The following is a 15,453-nucleotide window of genomic DNA, read 5'->3' on the forward strand; positions in this document are numbered from 1 at the left end:
GGGTGTTAGGTACATGCTAACTAGCGATCGTACGTGGTAGTTCATCCGAAGCCGAAGGGGAAATAGTATTAATCCGTTCGACACGCAGAAACGAAAGGCCGTCCTCCGTGCGATCATCCAAAAAAGACTCGGGGAAGTAAACAACTGTATATAGCTTCAAAATAATATCTAATTCCAATGAATCCTCCGTACAAATGTTGTTGCTTAATGCGGCGCTCTCGGCGCTAGCCCCCTTGAAAATCCCTCCCCGCGAAATTTTAGTTAAAACTTCACCACTTGCACTTCGCGTCCTACACTATCTTCCCCCCATCCCCCGGAGGCCCGCTTTGCCCACAACCCATCATTTCCCGTGAGGTTTTCGGTCTTATCTCACGCAATGAACCCTCGCGAGCAGTCTGACATGCCTCCGGCGCCCTCTTACCCGTCTCCCAACGGTGCGCAGATGGCCCAGGGCGTGCCCTCGTATTATGGCAACCGCCAAATGACCACCGACGAACTGCTTTCCGCGGAACTTTCACGCGATGCCTCTGGTCCAGGTCTTGGCGAAACAAACAACGGTGTTCATCATGGCCAGTCTATGGTGTTAGGTTCCTCTAATGCTGCCGACATGGGTCGAACTTCTTCGGAGGACCAACACCAGCACCAGCACATGCTCCAGTTCCCTCCGAGTCAACAGGTCGGCGTTGACCCTAATCACGACTTGAGCTATGGCGAACAGAGTGCGCGCAAACGATCAAAGATCTCAAGGGCTTGCGACGAGTGCCGGCGAAAGAAAGTAGGATAACAACTCCCCTCGAACGCGATTGCGAACCACGAAGCTAAGACGCGTTTTCTTTTATAGGTTCGATGCGATGCGAGCTCGGAAACTGGCCTTGAAACATGCTCTAACTGCAGACGCCTCGGCGTTGTGTGCCAGTTCAGTCGCGTCCCGATGAAACGCGGCCCCAGTAAAGGGTAGGAACAACAAATGCGCCACTGCGAGAATCGTTAGCGCTGACAGAGACACAGTTATATCAAAGAACTCGCCGAGCGACTCCATACTCTGGAGAACCAGATGCAACCAGGGATCGTCCAGCCTGACGTGCCATACCAGTCCATGAACGAGGTCTCGCTACCGAGAGGGTACCAGGATTTCGCATCGCCGGTGGAATCGACCTCAGGCAATCGCAAGAGGACTTACTCGGTCTTCGAAGGTCTTCCTAGTTCCTCGTTTGCACAACCTTCTTTCAACGCCCGCGTATCGCAGAATGCCTTCGACGCGTCTGAGACAGCGGCAGACCCGTACAACCCAGCCGTCGCCAGCGGTAGCGCACCGAAGCCTGGTAATCTATTCTGGAACCCGACGGGCCATGAGAATGATCTCCCCAGCGGCCTTGAGATGACAGATTTGCCAAAGCATGAAGGTGATGATGACATGACCCCAGTGACTCTGGATGAAGGAGCTCTTGATGCGTAAGTACAATGAGCAACCCTCGTAATTATGAGAAACCCACCTAACACCAGATTGCAGTTACTATCAGAAGATCCACACCCTTCTGCCGATTCTTCCCCACACCAAGGAGCGAACATTGGAGCTTTTGCACCAATGCAATCGCGAGGCACAGGAAATTTTCTGCCATGCGTTGTATAGCGTTACTCGAACTGACATGTCTCGCGTGGCGGGAAGTTTTGAGAAGATTAATGGATTTGATAATGCTCAGGATCTCCTCATGTTCCACACCCGCCAGCCATTGATTGTCCACACGACCCCGGTCAACCTTATCTGGCTTCAGTCTCTTTTGCTGATGATCATCGACTGTGACACTCGTGGGCCGGATAATTTCGTTCTGAAAGATGGTGTCCCTAAGGCCAGCCTAGTCCAAGCCGCTAACAAGCTCGGATACGATTTGGCCAAGAGCCAAGGCCAGCTGAAGAACAAGCGATCTGTGGATCCTGATGTTGACTCGGATGCCAATCTCACCCGGCGCAACTGGGTGTCTTTGGTCATCTTGGCCCGGTGGTACGCTATAAGTGTGGCAGACGCCACCGTTCTGGGGGGTCACGAGATCGGCGGCCGTGAAGATGAAAGGGTCGTTGGTCAAATCACAACCGGAATTGCCTGTATGTTGGTCTTCCTTTTTTTGCAATTGTGCTGTTTCACTGACTCTTTTCGCGACAGCTTACTCGACATTCCTCTCGGAGATGGTCACTTTGGCTAATGTCGACCACAACGTTTGCCAGACTAACTCCGGCTTGGGCCGTATCATCGGCGCGAACCTAGTCTCGTCCCTGGAGCGTCTAGCGGAGATGGAGGACATATTCCAGATCCACGAGCTACCCGAGAACTCTACCACTCGCCCACTTTACGAAAGTCTCCAAGCACAACTCTACTGGACCGTCCGTTTGCTCATCAAGCGCCACGTCTTCGTATATAGCCCGTACGAGATCATCTTCTGCGCACAGGAGGTAATCAACGAGATGCACAAGTCAACCATGCAATCCCGACTCCCATCACCCTTCGATCTGCACAGTCTAGCCCTCGCCTCAATGACTCTTCTCGAGGCGACCGTTCTCCCAGAACACGCAAACGAATGCTGGGCCACCCTCGAAAAAGTCGAAGAGATCCTCGACCGCCGCTCTAAGCGCGCAGCAGAGGGGTCCGAGTTCGACAATATCTTCGGCACCCCGGAATGGGACGCCAAGATCCGCATCTTCCTTGAGTGGCGCCGTATCAAGTCCCAGGAGAGCCAGCTACAGGAAGCTGAGATCGGCGGTCTCGCCAAGTCCCAGCAGCCTGTAATGGGCCCCAATGAGCAGCGTTCTCTCCAGCACCTTGCTGATCTTGCTGTCGGCGCTGAGGGCTCTGTTGGCCAGAATGCGCCGTCCACGCCCCCGCCGGGGCTTTCGAATGAGCACGGCGAAGCAGAGCAGAATCTTGCTCCTCAGTTGACCCAGTCGCAGGGCGGGTCGGGTCGTGTTGTTGTTGACTTCACTATGCTCACTAAGGAGGGCTATTTGAACGTCTTCTCTGGGTTGATCTACCGTCGCACACGTTGAGTTTGCTTTGCGCTCAAGTCCCGTCTTCTCCGCTTAATCTTTCTGTTCTCTGGTTTTTGTCTGAATAAAGGGGCCCCCGTCAGAAATTGTTTCTCGCTATGTAATATTTGCGTTGGCTGGGCTTCTTTATGGCTCAAATTTGTCTCTTATATCTTATGCTGTAGTATTGCCTCGGTTGGGAAGAGGTTATTTAGCCCTCGAATGAAATAGTTTATATATGACATATGTATCGAATTTCAGGCCGAGATGGCTTTGCCTTTCCAATTTAGTTAGTGCCTCGAAATTTCCTTCTGACTTCCTAACTGGAGGCTTGATGCAAACTCAACAAACAAGACGAGTTGGACACTTCCCGAGGTCTCTCCTGCATCTCGCTGGTGTTTCACTACAGACTGCCTGCCACTTTTACCAGGGGCCATCTAGTGCTAGGCTGACAGAAAAGCCTCGATAGTAAGGTTTCCCTCCTTATGACCACGCCACTATCCTCTTTGCTTTGGCCTCCCCGTATAAACACTACATCGATGGGTTAAACAGCTGAGCTGATCTTGGACAGTTCTCTCTAGTATCGAAGTTCCTAGCATGGAGGATGAAGGGTTTGATAGGCCATTCAGATTTATCGTCACTGGCCAATATCTTGCTATCCACTATCATGGCAGCAACTTCGAGATATGCAGAGATTACCATGCCCGTGGTACTTTGTTTTACCTTGCTGACGACGGAGAAACGATAATTCATAATCGCACATATGTTGGCGTTCTTACCGACTATCCCGACTATGAAGGAGATGTATTCTACATCCGCAATGGGTCGCAGTACCTAACTCAGGACGGGCAGTGGACGGACCAGTTTAATGATGCTGTCAAAGTCCAACTTGACCCACAGGGGGACTACGGGGATGCTGAACCCCCCATCCCCCCGTCAATTTCCAATCCTGTCATTGATACGGGCAATCCTATTTCCGCTGACGGGGTTGATCTCTACCACCCTGATAAATGGTTTTCCTTATATCCCATCAACGGCGACAGTCTCTGGTTAGGTGATGCTGGGGAGTTCGAAACCAAGCTGTATTTTGGTGGCAATCCATACAGTGATGGGATGTGCTTTCAGCTCTCCAAACATGACGGGAAGACACGGATCCGCTCCAATGATGGTAAATATCTGGTCGTTATGATGGAATCTAGCGTTGCCGCGTACCTGGACGAAAACTGCAAGCAACATACTAAGTTCGATCGATGTTCCCGTTGCATGCTCCATTACACTATTGGATATAGTTCCGAGCCGCAAGAGGGCTTTTGTTTGGTTCCGAAGGGCCTGCCCAGCATGTTTGTTTTGAATGATGGCATTTTCTACTATAAAGTCAATGTTCTCAAAGGTAGTTATGCAGAGGTACACCGCGTTGAAGACATCGATGATGCGTCACCTTTCCAGTTTGTGGCTTGACCTTCCCCTGTGTTAGGTTTTCAATTGCAAAATAAATATCTGGAGTCGCATTCTTCCATATGGCATGATATGATATGATACGATAAGATATAACCTAGTAAAATAAGATAGAGCATTCCATAGAACAAGTGAATAGCAGTCCATCATCCCTCACTGCCTTTGTCCGAATGCAAACCGCCTCCATGTTCCATCCACGTCCTCGCATAGAGTCATGAAGCTGTCATCGTCGATCAACTCGCACATCCAGTTCTCGAGAAAGACAATTCGCTCAGCCGTTGGTGAAGATAGATACCCCGCAAGGTGGTCTTCTGCCATGGCTGGTGGTTTATCGTTTGGCTTGCTGGCCGGGTTGTGGTTGGAGTTCGACTTAGTTTGATTATCTTGTGTGTGCGATGTGTTCTGAACGCTGGGTATTTGGCATCTCATATGTTCGGCGGATTTGCAGATAGGAGCTGTGTTTTTCGAAGCAGGAGGCTCTTCATAAAGCAATAATGGCTGGCTCGGCTCGGGGCAAGGATTTGTTTGGGATAAGAGTTGCGAACCGGAGTCGGGCAAACCAGAATCAGTATTAGGCTCGACCACTAGACGACGTGGACGAGGTTCTGGATCCTTGGTTGGTTCAGTGGGTGGAGAACTTGGCGACGGAGCTGACTGGGGTTGCTTTTGCGTTGTTCGAGTCAAGCTTGCAGCGCGCGGTTTCTTTGCTGTTGGCTTTGAGAAGGGCAGGTCTCGCTTGGGAGGGAGCATCTGGTTTAGCTGGTCGACGTCATGGATTGCAGATATGGTGGAAAGCTGAGAGCTTGGTAGCTCGGGTTCTTTGTTTGACGTGTGTGTGAGAGCAGATGCATGCAGTGGTTGAGGCAAATCTACCAGTTCCATGCTTTGGGGTGGGGGGTTGGGAGCTGGCATAGGGCCCAATCTGGACATAGGGTGTGAAATAGTGCTCGCGGGAGATGATGCTCGAATGGGTGCTACCAAAGCGAAAATGTGAGACAGCTGATCGAGCGGAGGTCAGGGAAATCACTACATACTTGTCCTTCCAGACCCTAACGCTCCCGTGGGGTAAAAGCGGACCCCATTGCTGCCGGTTGAAGTTGCTGCTGTGTTTGTAGTTCTGGGGGCAATGGAAGAGAGATGCCCTGATGTCCATGATGACACCGAAGGAAATCGTTGAATTGCTGGAACTGGTATTTTGCCTTCTGTCAATGGACAGTTGATTTCGCCCAGAAGAGCCAAGGCCGTGAAGTAGTCACGCTCTGTGGTGAACTTGATCTGAAACCGACGAATCTGGAGAGCCAAAGAGAGCTTTTTTAGGAATCACTGCCCGAAGTTATGTCTAGTACAGAATATACACACATGTGTTCCACCATGAGGATACTTGACTGCAAGACAAGGCGACTTTACAACGACAGCAAAGTGTGACCTTGGGGGTGGAATGAGCTGCGACTGCATCCTTGCCATGCGAGTGAAGAATACAAGATCAAGCTGCTCCTAAATTGGATGACCCAGATGTTCAGCATTGCTGGCTGTCAAGCTTCATACGTGAGAGTGTGTACCAGGATGCCATCACCTTGAACCACTTTCTGGATCATTCTCGATGAAACAGACCCAGAATCGAGGAACTTCTCAAAGATGCAAGCCAGGTCTCCATTCCCAGGAACATGATTCCAGGTCAGTGGACCGACATGATCCATGGCAGTGGTCGTATGGGAGAACTTGGCAATGGCTAGACGAAGGACGTGGGGAGGGATGGGTAGCTGCAGATGCTGCATCTTATAGAGCGATAGCAATTAACAAACAGCGAGCGTTTAGAAGACATCCATGGATAAATATAGATGAAGAATGAGCGTGGTGCCTAGTGGAATGATGTTCGTGGTGAGGGCGAGGTTGAGAGAGCACTCTGTAAGCACTCCCACTGATAATTAGCATTGCCCACCCCATTATTATTTTTAACTAGAGGGTAACTAAATCATGATGTAGCAAATCTAATGTGTACCTTGTGTTTCATTTCAAAATATTAAACACTTAGAAGTCATGTATGACTGAGTCCCTCTAGGAATGCTCTACATGTATGTACCTGACCAAGCCCATCAATCAAAATTGTCATGTTTTTTGATTGAACCATTTCAAACTAAAAAAAAAGTAAACCAGGACTGGACGATTGATCATTGTCTCTATTGTGTCTATTGTGTCTATTGTCTCTGTACAATTACTGAAGAATGTGACGGCCTGAGGCATCAATATATCCATTCCTTAGTCATCAACAGGAACAACCAATAATCCGACAACGCGCCCTGGAGAAGCGCGGACTTTTGGCTGATCAGTGCCGTTAATCGCAAAAGCCCAGCTCTAGCCCTCCAGGGCCGCAAGGCATTGACGATTATTTTACTTTTGAAACATATCGCTGATTTTGATCGCCTACGCGCAAATTTACTACTGCCTTAGAACTGCCGTTGTTGCTGAGCACTTTGCTCTTTTCACCGTCGCATCCAGTGCTCCGACGTTCGAACGCGCGAAACCTGCGACTTAAGCCAAATCACAGCTACTGGCCGTCGCTATCACCTCTTTCGGTCAGAATCAACGTTGTATCGCCTTTGTACTCCGACCCTTCAGAAGCCGCACGAAGTCGCGAGTTTGACACCCCTGCAATTTCTCCTGCTCGACTCGTTTGCAAATAAAGACGTATCAAGGGCAGCATCCCTCGAGCCGTATCTTCAAAGTCTTCGATCACAAGACCAGAAGGTCTTGTCCCCGATTGCCCCTCGAATTCTCGAGGTCAAGTTTGTCGGTCTCATCCGTTGCAAGGACGGAACCACCCCGTGCGTTTAAAAACGTGAACGGCGCAACGCTGTCGCGTTCCTTCAGCAACACCATGTCTGCCTCTACCCCTCGCACCTCGCTGCGACGTAAGACTACCATCTCTCAGCCGACAGGTGTGGTACCTATACTAACACCACCCACAGAGGGCTTACGCCATGCTCCAAAAATCAACCAACCCTTCATCCCCGATACAACCCCTGCCCGTCGATCACACATCCATCATGGGCTCACCTCACCACAACCACAAACCAGCCCCCATCATGTAAACATCAATCCGGCCGCCAATCCTCAAAGTGCGCAGTTCACGGTTGATAGCTGGGAAGGAAAAGACAATCGACAGGTTCCCATGTCGACGAGGGAAGTCCCGACCCCCGGAAACCGACCGGTCATATTTTCCCATCTGCGTGACCCTTCGAAAATGCCCCGGCAATTGGATTATTACGACCCTTATTTCCCACTGAGATATCTCGAGGTTCCAAGGAGTAAGTCTCCCCTGCATCCCATGAATTGCCTAGACATACTGACGGTCTTGTCTCCTTTAGCGGATCACATCTACAAACGCGCCCACTATGGTCTGCAGTCAGGTATTCCAGACGAAGTCGACTTTGCGCTGTACCACCTGGTACAAATTTCAAATCAACGATGGGATAAATTCAAATTTGAAGGATTTCCCTTGCTTGCGGAAACTTTGATGCAGAAAGCACTTGACATCACACAACTCTGCACGGGGGTGAAGTGGGAATTCCAGTATGATCCTCGGAAACCGACTGATCGTGTCAACGTGCTCAATTCGTTACATGGCACTCGGGATATTCTGGACAAAATTAGCAAAATCCCAGTGAACCTCCCAGACGACAGCCTTGAGACCCACGACTTCAATCATCGGCTGAGAAACATCAAAGAGGCCACGTTAGTGTTGCGAAACATGGTGCTTTTGAAGGAGAACGCATTTTATGTGTCGCGTTATGCAAACGGTCTTTTGAGGGACTTTTTGGTTATCTTGATCAATGCTCCTAATCAACCTCGACTGAATGAAATCAAAAATGATGCCCTAGATATCGCTGAGGAGGTCACCAAGTTCTTGCGAACTGACCCTGAAGACCCGTTGTGGATTTCTTTGGTGAATTGCCTTGACTCCCCAGACCGCGCCCACGTCGTGCGGTCCCTGTGGGCCTTGACACACTTCGGCACTGAGCTGGACGATGCGGATGCAAACCGGGCCATGGAAACCCTGACCAGACCGACTCTCCAGCAAATGTACTATCACACGCTTCTTGACCTTGACAAGGATATTCTGAGTGGTGCACTGGACTTTTGGTATCAATACACGCTCAGTCATGACAATATCGAGACATTGATGGACGTGCTTAATTTCCCAATCGTCTTTGTTCCTCGCATGATCGCACTGTTGACTTATGAAGCACGGCCTACGAAAAAGGAAACTGTTCTCCAGGAAGAAAAGGTCGCACCTCCACCCACTGACATCCCTCGTGTATCCCCCGAGCTTTTGGAAAAGCTCATGGAACTGTCCGAGCCGGAGCGTAGCTCCCAATGGCTGCGTTGCTGCTTCATCGAGGATTCGGAATGCGAGATCACACAGATCGCTTTATGGCAAGCCTACCAAAGCCGATTCGCAGATCCTCGTGTCACTGGAGGGGGCGTTCTTCCCGCTGCAGAGTTCATCAAGAACGTCAGCAACACGTTCACAAACGCTCAAGCACAGGTCATCAATGGCCCCGGCACTGCCACCAAATTCATTATCAAAGGCATCCGACCTTTAGAAACTGCGCACACATTTGAGGGCTTCCCTTATTCCTACTGCAGATGGGCGGACAACTCAAAGCCTTCAAAGATGTGTCAGCGTGCATTCACATCTCCGACAGATCTCCGGAATCATGTCTTCGGCGACCACATGGGCTTGGAACCCACAGACACTCCCGGCCAGTATAAGCTCGATCCCGCAGATTCCCCCATCCACACCTGTCAATGGGACCACTGTTCACGGTTCCGAGCTTCTGGGCCCAGCGCCAACACATCCATGGTCGCTGGTCATGTTTCGTCGCACTTGCCTGAAGATCGCCCCGCAGACGCACAGCCCACAACCGCCAAGCGGGTGGTTCTCCAAGAGCGAATCGTCCGCAAATGGTACTACATGGATACCCCGATCAATGAAAAGGGCGAGCCATTCGGCGTGGCCTACAAAGCTGCATTGGTGCTGCGCAACATCGCCCGAGGCCTTCCGAATCGGACCACGTCTAAATACGGTGGTCTTCCCTGGAAGAAGGCCTGCTTCACGAGCCAGCGCCCCAAGATCGTCGAAGTCTGGGACCGAAATCGCGCGCTGCGCAAGGAGCTTACCGAGTTAATCATGGTGATCGAGAAAGAGGTAGACTATTGAATTTCCTATTGCATGTTTTCCGGTGTCGCAACTACCTCTTTTTTCTTTTCTCATGAATCAATATCTCTGTACGATTAATACCCTGATTATTCGTGTCCTCGCTGTCTTTCTGGTTCCCAGGTACTCCATCTTGTCAAAATGTACAATATCTAAGAGCCAGGGCCACATTGGCGGTGTTTTCTTGTTTCTGCTTTTTTTTTAGTGGCTTGTCGTTTTGATCTAAGCCCAAGTTCGCACGCAAAAAGGCCCCCGAAGAGTGGAGTTGCATTACTACCTAGGTATGGGTATGGGGTGGATGAAGTCTGATCTTTTCCGGCGTCTCTTGAGATCGAAATTCGAGATTCATTAGTTAGTATATTGAGGCTCGCGGTTTAATCCAGTTTTTTTTAATAGTTTTACTTCCTTTTCTTGCTTAAATATGTATATCTATTCAGGAAAAAGAAGAATAGACCAGATTTGAGCGTTTTTTTAACATATACACAAACAACTTCCCCCTCATCTCCTCGCCTCAGCGGCCACTTCCTCCAAAACCCGCATCGCATCCTCCGCCCTCCCAACGGGTACATAGATATGATCATGGAAATACCCACTGACGACATTGGTACTAATACCGTGGTCCTTCAGCCGGTTAGTAATGGCAGCGATCAAGCCGACCGCTTCCAGGCTGGAGTGGATAGTAAGAGAGATCTTCTTGCAGGGGAAGGTTGGCTCGTTGAAGCCATGCGACGTGGCGAGCGCTTCTGTTGTCACGATCGTTGTGCCCTCTTCCTCTTGCACGATTAGTTCCGGTTGGAGCGTCGAGAGGGGTAGTGAGTGGAGGGGTGATTTGGTCGTGAGGAAGACGTAGGCTGTTGGGTCTAGACTTGGTTGCATTGTTGCTAGAAGAATTGAGATGTTGTTTTCGCCTGGAGGCGCCATTTTGGAAGTTGAATTGGAATAAGTTGTTTCAAGGAATGATATATGCAAAAAGGAAGATGGGGAGGCATGGTTTGGCTCGTAAGAAATTTGACCAATGAGAGCGCAATCTAGGATCTATGCATCCATACCTAGGTACCTCCAGGTATGTGTGTTGTTTGATTACTACTTTGTCAGGTTTCTGAGTATATACGGCATTCGGTTTATGCAATTTCTGTCTTTTACCAGCTCACTTGAGAACCGCAGACCCTCCGTGTATATCTGAACGAGAAACCACTACTCACTGTTTCAATTTAACTATATCATGCTAGTTCGTAGCATAGTTTCATGGGCGCTGTGGCCGAGTATCGGCGGGTCTTTAATCCAGTTCTGTTGTCGAGACGCCCAATGCCCAAGGTCCATCATCAAGGATCGTAGAACGACGGACATCCCTCGCAGTCATCGTCGCGGTATAAGGATTAGCACGATGCATCGACTGGCTATAAAAATATTAGTAACGAATCAATGCGAGACGCATGGGACTTACCGATTATCCCACCAGACCATATCCCCGCCAGACAACCACTCCATGCTGAAGACATACTGCCTTAGTTAGCCCTGGAGGTTGGCAGAACATGGCCGACTTGAACTCACTTTTGATTGTGTACAGTGTTCGATCAACTCCCAAATCAGCTGTTGGCTCTCTTCAATACCTTTGCCGACGATACGTTTGGCATGCGCCGCTAGGTATAATGTCTTTCGTCCATCTGGTGCTATTTGCACGAGACGGTGGTAGGCCGGTGGCTTGGCTGCCAGTTCGTGAGGAAGAGGATTTCCAAACACAGCTGGTGACGCGAGTTTTCGGGAGTGCCAGAGACTGGATGAACTTAGCTTCAGAGACGGGGACATCTCGAAACAGATGGCTTACTCGTGCTCAACAACGAGGTTTTCAATCTCGTCTTTTTTCGCTTGAGATAGGTCGCTATAGGCACGACGTGTGTCTGCAAAATGGGTCCACGATCCGCCTTCAGTTGGATTTCCGTGAGAAAGCAGTATGGAATACTTGGACCGTTGTTGGTGATATGAAGAGTCCTAGATTAGTTAGTACCCATGTGTCTTGCTCGCTGGGGACCATAATGCTTACGGTGTGCCATAATGCATTCCCTAGACTGTGATAGTACCTGCGACTGTCCATCTTTACCAGAGAACCATCCAGCTCGATGCTACTCTCATCAGAATGTGACATGCCTTCAATATTGAATTCTCGCGGAACACTCACTTGGCCACGTCGAATAGTAACGGCTCACCTAATCGGTCGTTTTCTCGTCCGTAAAAGAACGGATTGACTTCTAGCTTGTCACCCAGTTGCTGCGAGAATGCGATGTGCCGACTATTGTCTAGCCCCGTGTTGCGGAAGATCAGTACTGCATACTTGTCTTGCAAAGCGATCAACTAGCATCTTGTCAGTTGTTTCTTGTAACCTCTGTAATGTTAACTCACTTGCGTGACAACGTAAGCTGAAATAGGTTTGCTCCAATCAACGCCATATACTTCTGCGCCAAAAGATGAACATTCCGAGTGGAGTATTGGGTGGATGTACAATGAGCCTGCTTGGATGGTTGGTTGAGCACCTGTCCGAGAAGGACATGTGTTATCGTACACCAAAATATGCATATGATTAGACATTGGATTGTGAGGTGAGTTGCATGGTCTCTGACTTCGCGAGGCAATCCTCGCTTTTGACATGGCTCCTTATCAACCCGCACGCGGCTTGAAGCCCGCGCGGCCCGACGCCGAAGATGCCGATGCGAGAGCTACGGTTATTCAAATAGAATAGCATTTTCTACCTCTGAAACAAAAGGTTAATCATTTTATTTCTTTTCATATCACCACAATGACCTCCATCCTAATAACAGCCGGCCCGTACCAATTCCGCGCGAGCTTCGAATCGTCAGCTCCCGAAACAGTGGCCCTCTTCCGCACACTCCTCCCATACCGCCAGAAGCTCATTCATGTTCGTTGGAGTGGGGAGGGTATGTGGATTCCATTAGGAGAAACTGATTTTGGACTACCGTTTGAGAATCATACGGCTCACCCTGCTGCGGGTCAGATTCTGTTGTATCCTGGCGGTATCTCCGAAACCGAGATTCTGTTCTGCTATGGAGGCGTTGCCTTTGCGAGTAAGATGGGACCACTTGCAGCGAATCATTTCTTGACTATCATTGAAGGAACTGAGAAGCTAAAGGCACTGGGCGAGCTGGTGCTTTGGGAGGGAGCCCAAGATATTTTGTTTGAGTTGGATGATGCTGATAGGTAAGCTTATTCTCGCGAGTGTATAGGCTACGACTTTCTTTCAATACTAATTACATATCGAAATGTTGATATAGGCATTGCTCTGCAAAGCTTTAATATTCTACTATCAATCATGACAGCATCCCGTCCACATTCAACTCCGGGAAATCAAGCGACTCTCCAAAAAGGTTCCCTGCCCAGTCAACACCAGAATCATTCATCAAATCTAGTAGAGACTGGATTGCCATATCGTCAATCTCCTTTTCCTCAATATGCTGGTTGTCCTTTTCAGAGACCAGTACCAAAGCAACTGCATAGTGAACAATGGCTTGGAAGTCGTGCGCAAAATGGAATGTCGTGGCCGGACACACACTGTCGAAGATGTCTATTGCAAGACGAAGGACTCGAGCGAGAACTGAACAAGAGGAAGATGGAAGGCGTGTAAAGATTTTCCCTTCCCCTTGACTAGAATCTTGGCTGCAAATTTGTAGGCTTTCTGTTTTTTGTGTTGTCAGTGATTGAGGGGCTCAGATCATCAATTCAAAGTAAGTATATGAATATCTCACCGTCGACGATGCCCCGCATATAGCAAAGACATAAGAATATGATAGCGAACGTATGCGAAATCCAGGTTGAATCCACCGCGTAGTATAATCGACTCACAGACACACGATCCACATTGTATGCCCCGTCGGGAAAGCTGGAGAGTTCCTGCGAATCCACCGAGAAGACAATATCTGCCCTGAAGCTCGATTGTGCTAATATTATCTGCGCTGCTGCGGTCAAGCTAACTGAAAGCGCTTGTCGGAAATGGGGTTTACTTGAACCTGTCGATCGTCGATGTGCCCGTGGGGAAGAAAGTAGCGGTGCGAGTGATGCACAATTGAGGGAGAGTCGATACCACTACATCGCTGGTTAGATTACGTTGATCCAGGATACGTGTACATAGGTAACTGCATACCCGGGCCGAAGTGAATGGCAGATGGTTGTAATGGGATTCCGTTTTCTCTGGTGATTGTTAATAACTGTGAGAATAAGATGCCCTATGAACGAACCTAAACGAGAAAACCAAGATCTGAGAGCCGTTAGTAAGTAGGTCAAATACGAAACTTTTAGGAATATTCACTTACCTCTCCCAATCATCCAAATCACTGTTCAACCGTTCTAAGCAGCTCGGTTGCAATTGACGGCGAGATATATCCCCACAACTAGACATAACAAGGTGAACTATTCCGACAAGTTCCACAAGTCCGCTTACTCGAAGATCCGCAGGGGACTGCATCAAATCATGAGAGACAAACCTCCACGCTACCTGGACCGATGGAGCAGGATCAATTGATGCAGGTAGACCGGATGTTAGCATGAGATTGAAGTTGCATGTGAGCAAGTTGTACCACACTCGTAGTTTTTTCAGATCCTCTGTGGATGGTACCTGTTTGGTGGTTTTTAAAAGTGATGTGGCTGATTGTTCGAGGCCCAGTAGGACAGAGTATCGTTCTGCTAATCCTAAGACAACCCAAGCACTGATTTCGTTGTATCGACTTTTGGTCTTAGGTTCGTGATAGGTACGTTGGCGCTCAGAATTCTCATCTTCGTCATCTTCTTTGCTGCATGGCATCCACTGGGCATAGAGAAGAAGCACACAGATGGAGTCTAATGTGACATCTGATGGAGTGGGCCGGAGTAGGAGTCTGGAGACCGCTTCGTCGAGTAATTTTGTAAGATCATGGAATAATCGGGGATGACCGACAATAGAACCATCACTGGACATGAATATTATTAGCCTGGCTTTTGGGTTTAGCAATTCTCGCTCTCCACCTTTGATCGCCTGTATCCCAAAAGCGGGTACTAACTGAGCATATTGCCAGAATGAGTGTTGGGCTGGTTTGAAGATATTCCTGCCATGAATCCCGAATGCCTTCATCTAATACAGGCGCTGAGGCATGGCAATGATCAAAAAATCTGCTGCATATTAGTAGGTCACATTTTTCCGGAACGGAGTTGTAGAATACATTTCAACTGCTCGCTGGACATCTTCAGTTGTAAGGAGTCCCCGATATATAGGATCGTATATGCTCTTGTATCTCTGGGCTCTCAGAGTTGACTCGTGAACTCTTTCTTCCGCAAGCACTCTTAACGATCGGAGTGTTGCGATAGGAGGACCCAGATGAATTCCGTCGATACTTGACTCAGAGGAATCATATATGTCGCTTTGACTCCTCGAAAGAGCTTCCTTACGCTCAGGCTGGACATCTCTGGGCCTTTTCTTTGTATTAATGTCGAATTGTTCCTTCTGATTTTCAAGCTCAAATATTCGTGTTTCATGTTGGTTGAGTCTGCTTCTGGTTTTAGTGTCTCCTTGACTGAGTCGCAATTTTCAGTCTCACCGATTTTGAAGTTCAATTACCAGTTGTACTAGACTTGATGGACTTTGAGTCAGATCCAATGTTGGAGCTCTGTCTGTCTCAAATGAACAAGTGATGCTTAGCCTTTTACATCGCTTGCATGGTAATTGTAGATTGGATTCTTCGGATGATGGCAAACATCGCTGTTTTCGCGCGTGACACTAAAACGGG

At 48.9% G+C, this 15,453-nt stretch overlaps 8 protein-coding genes across 8 annotated transcripts; 4 read left to right on the forward strand and 4 right to left on the reverse strand.

The window, feature by feature from the left end:
• Positions 1-376: 376 nt before the first annotated feature.
• N7471_010048 (putative C6 finger domain protein) lies at positions 377-3,036 on the forward strand (the record flags this gene model as incomplete). Its single annotated transcript, XM_057282767.1, has 5 exons — positions 377-775; positions 842-954; positions 1,009-1,452; positions 1,511-2,100; positions 2,159-3,036. 5 exons carry the CDS (start codon positions 377-379, stop codon positions 3,034-3,036), a joined length of 2,424 nt encoding a protein of 807 aa, XP_057133650.1.
• A 576-nt stretch (positions 3,037-3,612) lies between these two features.
• Positions 3,613-4,473, forward strand: N7471_010049 (uncharacterized protein; the record flags this gene model as incomplete). The annotated part of the gene is made up of 1 exon (XM_057282768.1): positions 3,613-4,473. One exon carries the CDS (start codon positions 3,613-3,615, stop codon positions 4,471-4,473), a length of 861 nt encoding a protein of 286 aa, XP_057133651.1.
• Positions 4,474-4,623: 150 nt separating this feature from the next.
• Positions 4,624-6,245, reverse strand: N7471_010050 (uncharacterized protein; the record flags this gene model as incomplete). Its single annotated transcript, XM_057282769.1, has 4 exons — positions 4,624-5,444; positions 5,505-5,778; positions 5,830-5,964; positions 6,030-6,245. 4 exons carry the CDS (start codon positions 6,243-6,245, stop codon positions 4,624-4,626), a joined length of 1,446 nt encoding a protein of 481 aa, XP_057133652.1.
• A 1,100-nt stretch (positions 6,246-7,345) lies between these two features.
• Positions 7,346-9,691, forward strand: N7471_010051 (putative chromatin remodeling complex subunit (Rsc9); the record flags this gene model as incomplete). The annotated part of the gene is made up of 3 exons (XM_057282770.1): positions 7,346-7,379; positions 7,437-7,775; positions 7,836-9,691. 3 exons carry the CDS (start codon positions 7,346-7,348, stop codon positions 9,689-9,691), a joined length of 2,229 nt encoding a protein of 742 aa, XP_057133653.1.
• A 495-nt stretch (positions 9,692-10,186) lies between these two features.
• Positions 10,187-10,609, reverse strand: N7471_010052 (ACT domain-containing protein; the record flags this gene model as incomplete). The annotated part of the gene is made up of 1 exon (XM_057282771.1): positions 10,187-10,609. The coding sequence occupies one exon, from the start codon at positions 10,607-10,609 to the stop codon at positions 10,187-10,189; it is 423 nt and encodes a 140-aa protein (XP_057133654.1).
• A 355-nt stretch (positions 10,610-10,964) lies between these two features.
• Positions 10,965-12,271, reverse strand: N7471_010053 (TauD/TfdA dioxygenase family protein; the record flags this gene model as incomplete). The annotated part of the gene is made up of 7 exons (XM_057282772.1): positions 10,965-11,085; positions 11,133-11,188; positions 11,240-11,462; positions 11,514-11,677; positions 11,730-11,808; positions 11,865-12,037; positions 12,086-12,271. 7 exons carry the CDS (start codon positions 12,269-12,271, stop codon positions 10,965-10,967), a joined length of 1,002 nt encoding a protein of 333 aa, XP_057133655.1.
• A 208-nt stretch (positions 12,272-12,479) lies between these two features.
• N7471_010054 (uncharacterized protein) lies at positions 12,480-12,994 on the forward strand (the record flags this gene model as incomplete). Its single annotated transcript, XM_057282773.1, has 2 exons — positions 12,480-12,898; positions 12,973-12,994. 2 exons carry the CDS (start codon positions 12,480-12,482, stop codon positions 12,992-12,994), a joined length of 441 nt encoding a protein of 146 aa, XP_057133656.1.
• Positions 12,995-13,008: 14 nt separating this feature from the next.
• N7471_010055 (fungal specific transcription factor domain-containing protein) lies at positions 13,009-14,648 on the reverse strand (the record flags this gene model as incomplete). The annotated part of the gene is made up of 5 exons (XM_057282774.1): positions 13,009-13,373; positions 13,444-13,780; positions 13,839-13,885; positions 13,933-13,952; positions 14,008-14,648. 5 exons carry the CDS (start codon positions 14,646-14,648, stop codon positions 13,009-13,011), a joined length of 1,410 nt encoding a protein of 469 aa, XP_057133657.1.
• Between the last annotated feature and the right edge of the window lie 805 nt (positions 14,649-15,453).

This window comes from Penicillium samsonianum (assembly GCF_028829775.1).
Source record: "Penicillium samsonianum strain IBT 33392 chromosome Unknown utg000005l_segment0_segment0, whole genome shotgun sequence".
In the NCBI taxonomy this organism is placed as follows: domain Eukaryota; kingdom Fungi; phylum Ascomycota; class Eurotiomycetes; order Eurotiales; family Aspergillaceae; genus Penicillium; species Penicillium samsonianum.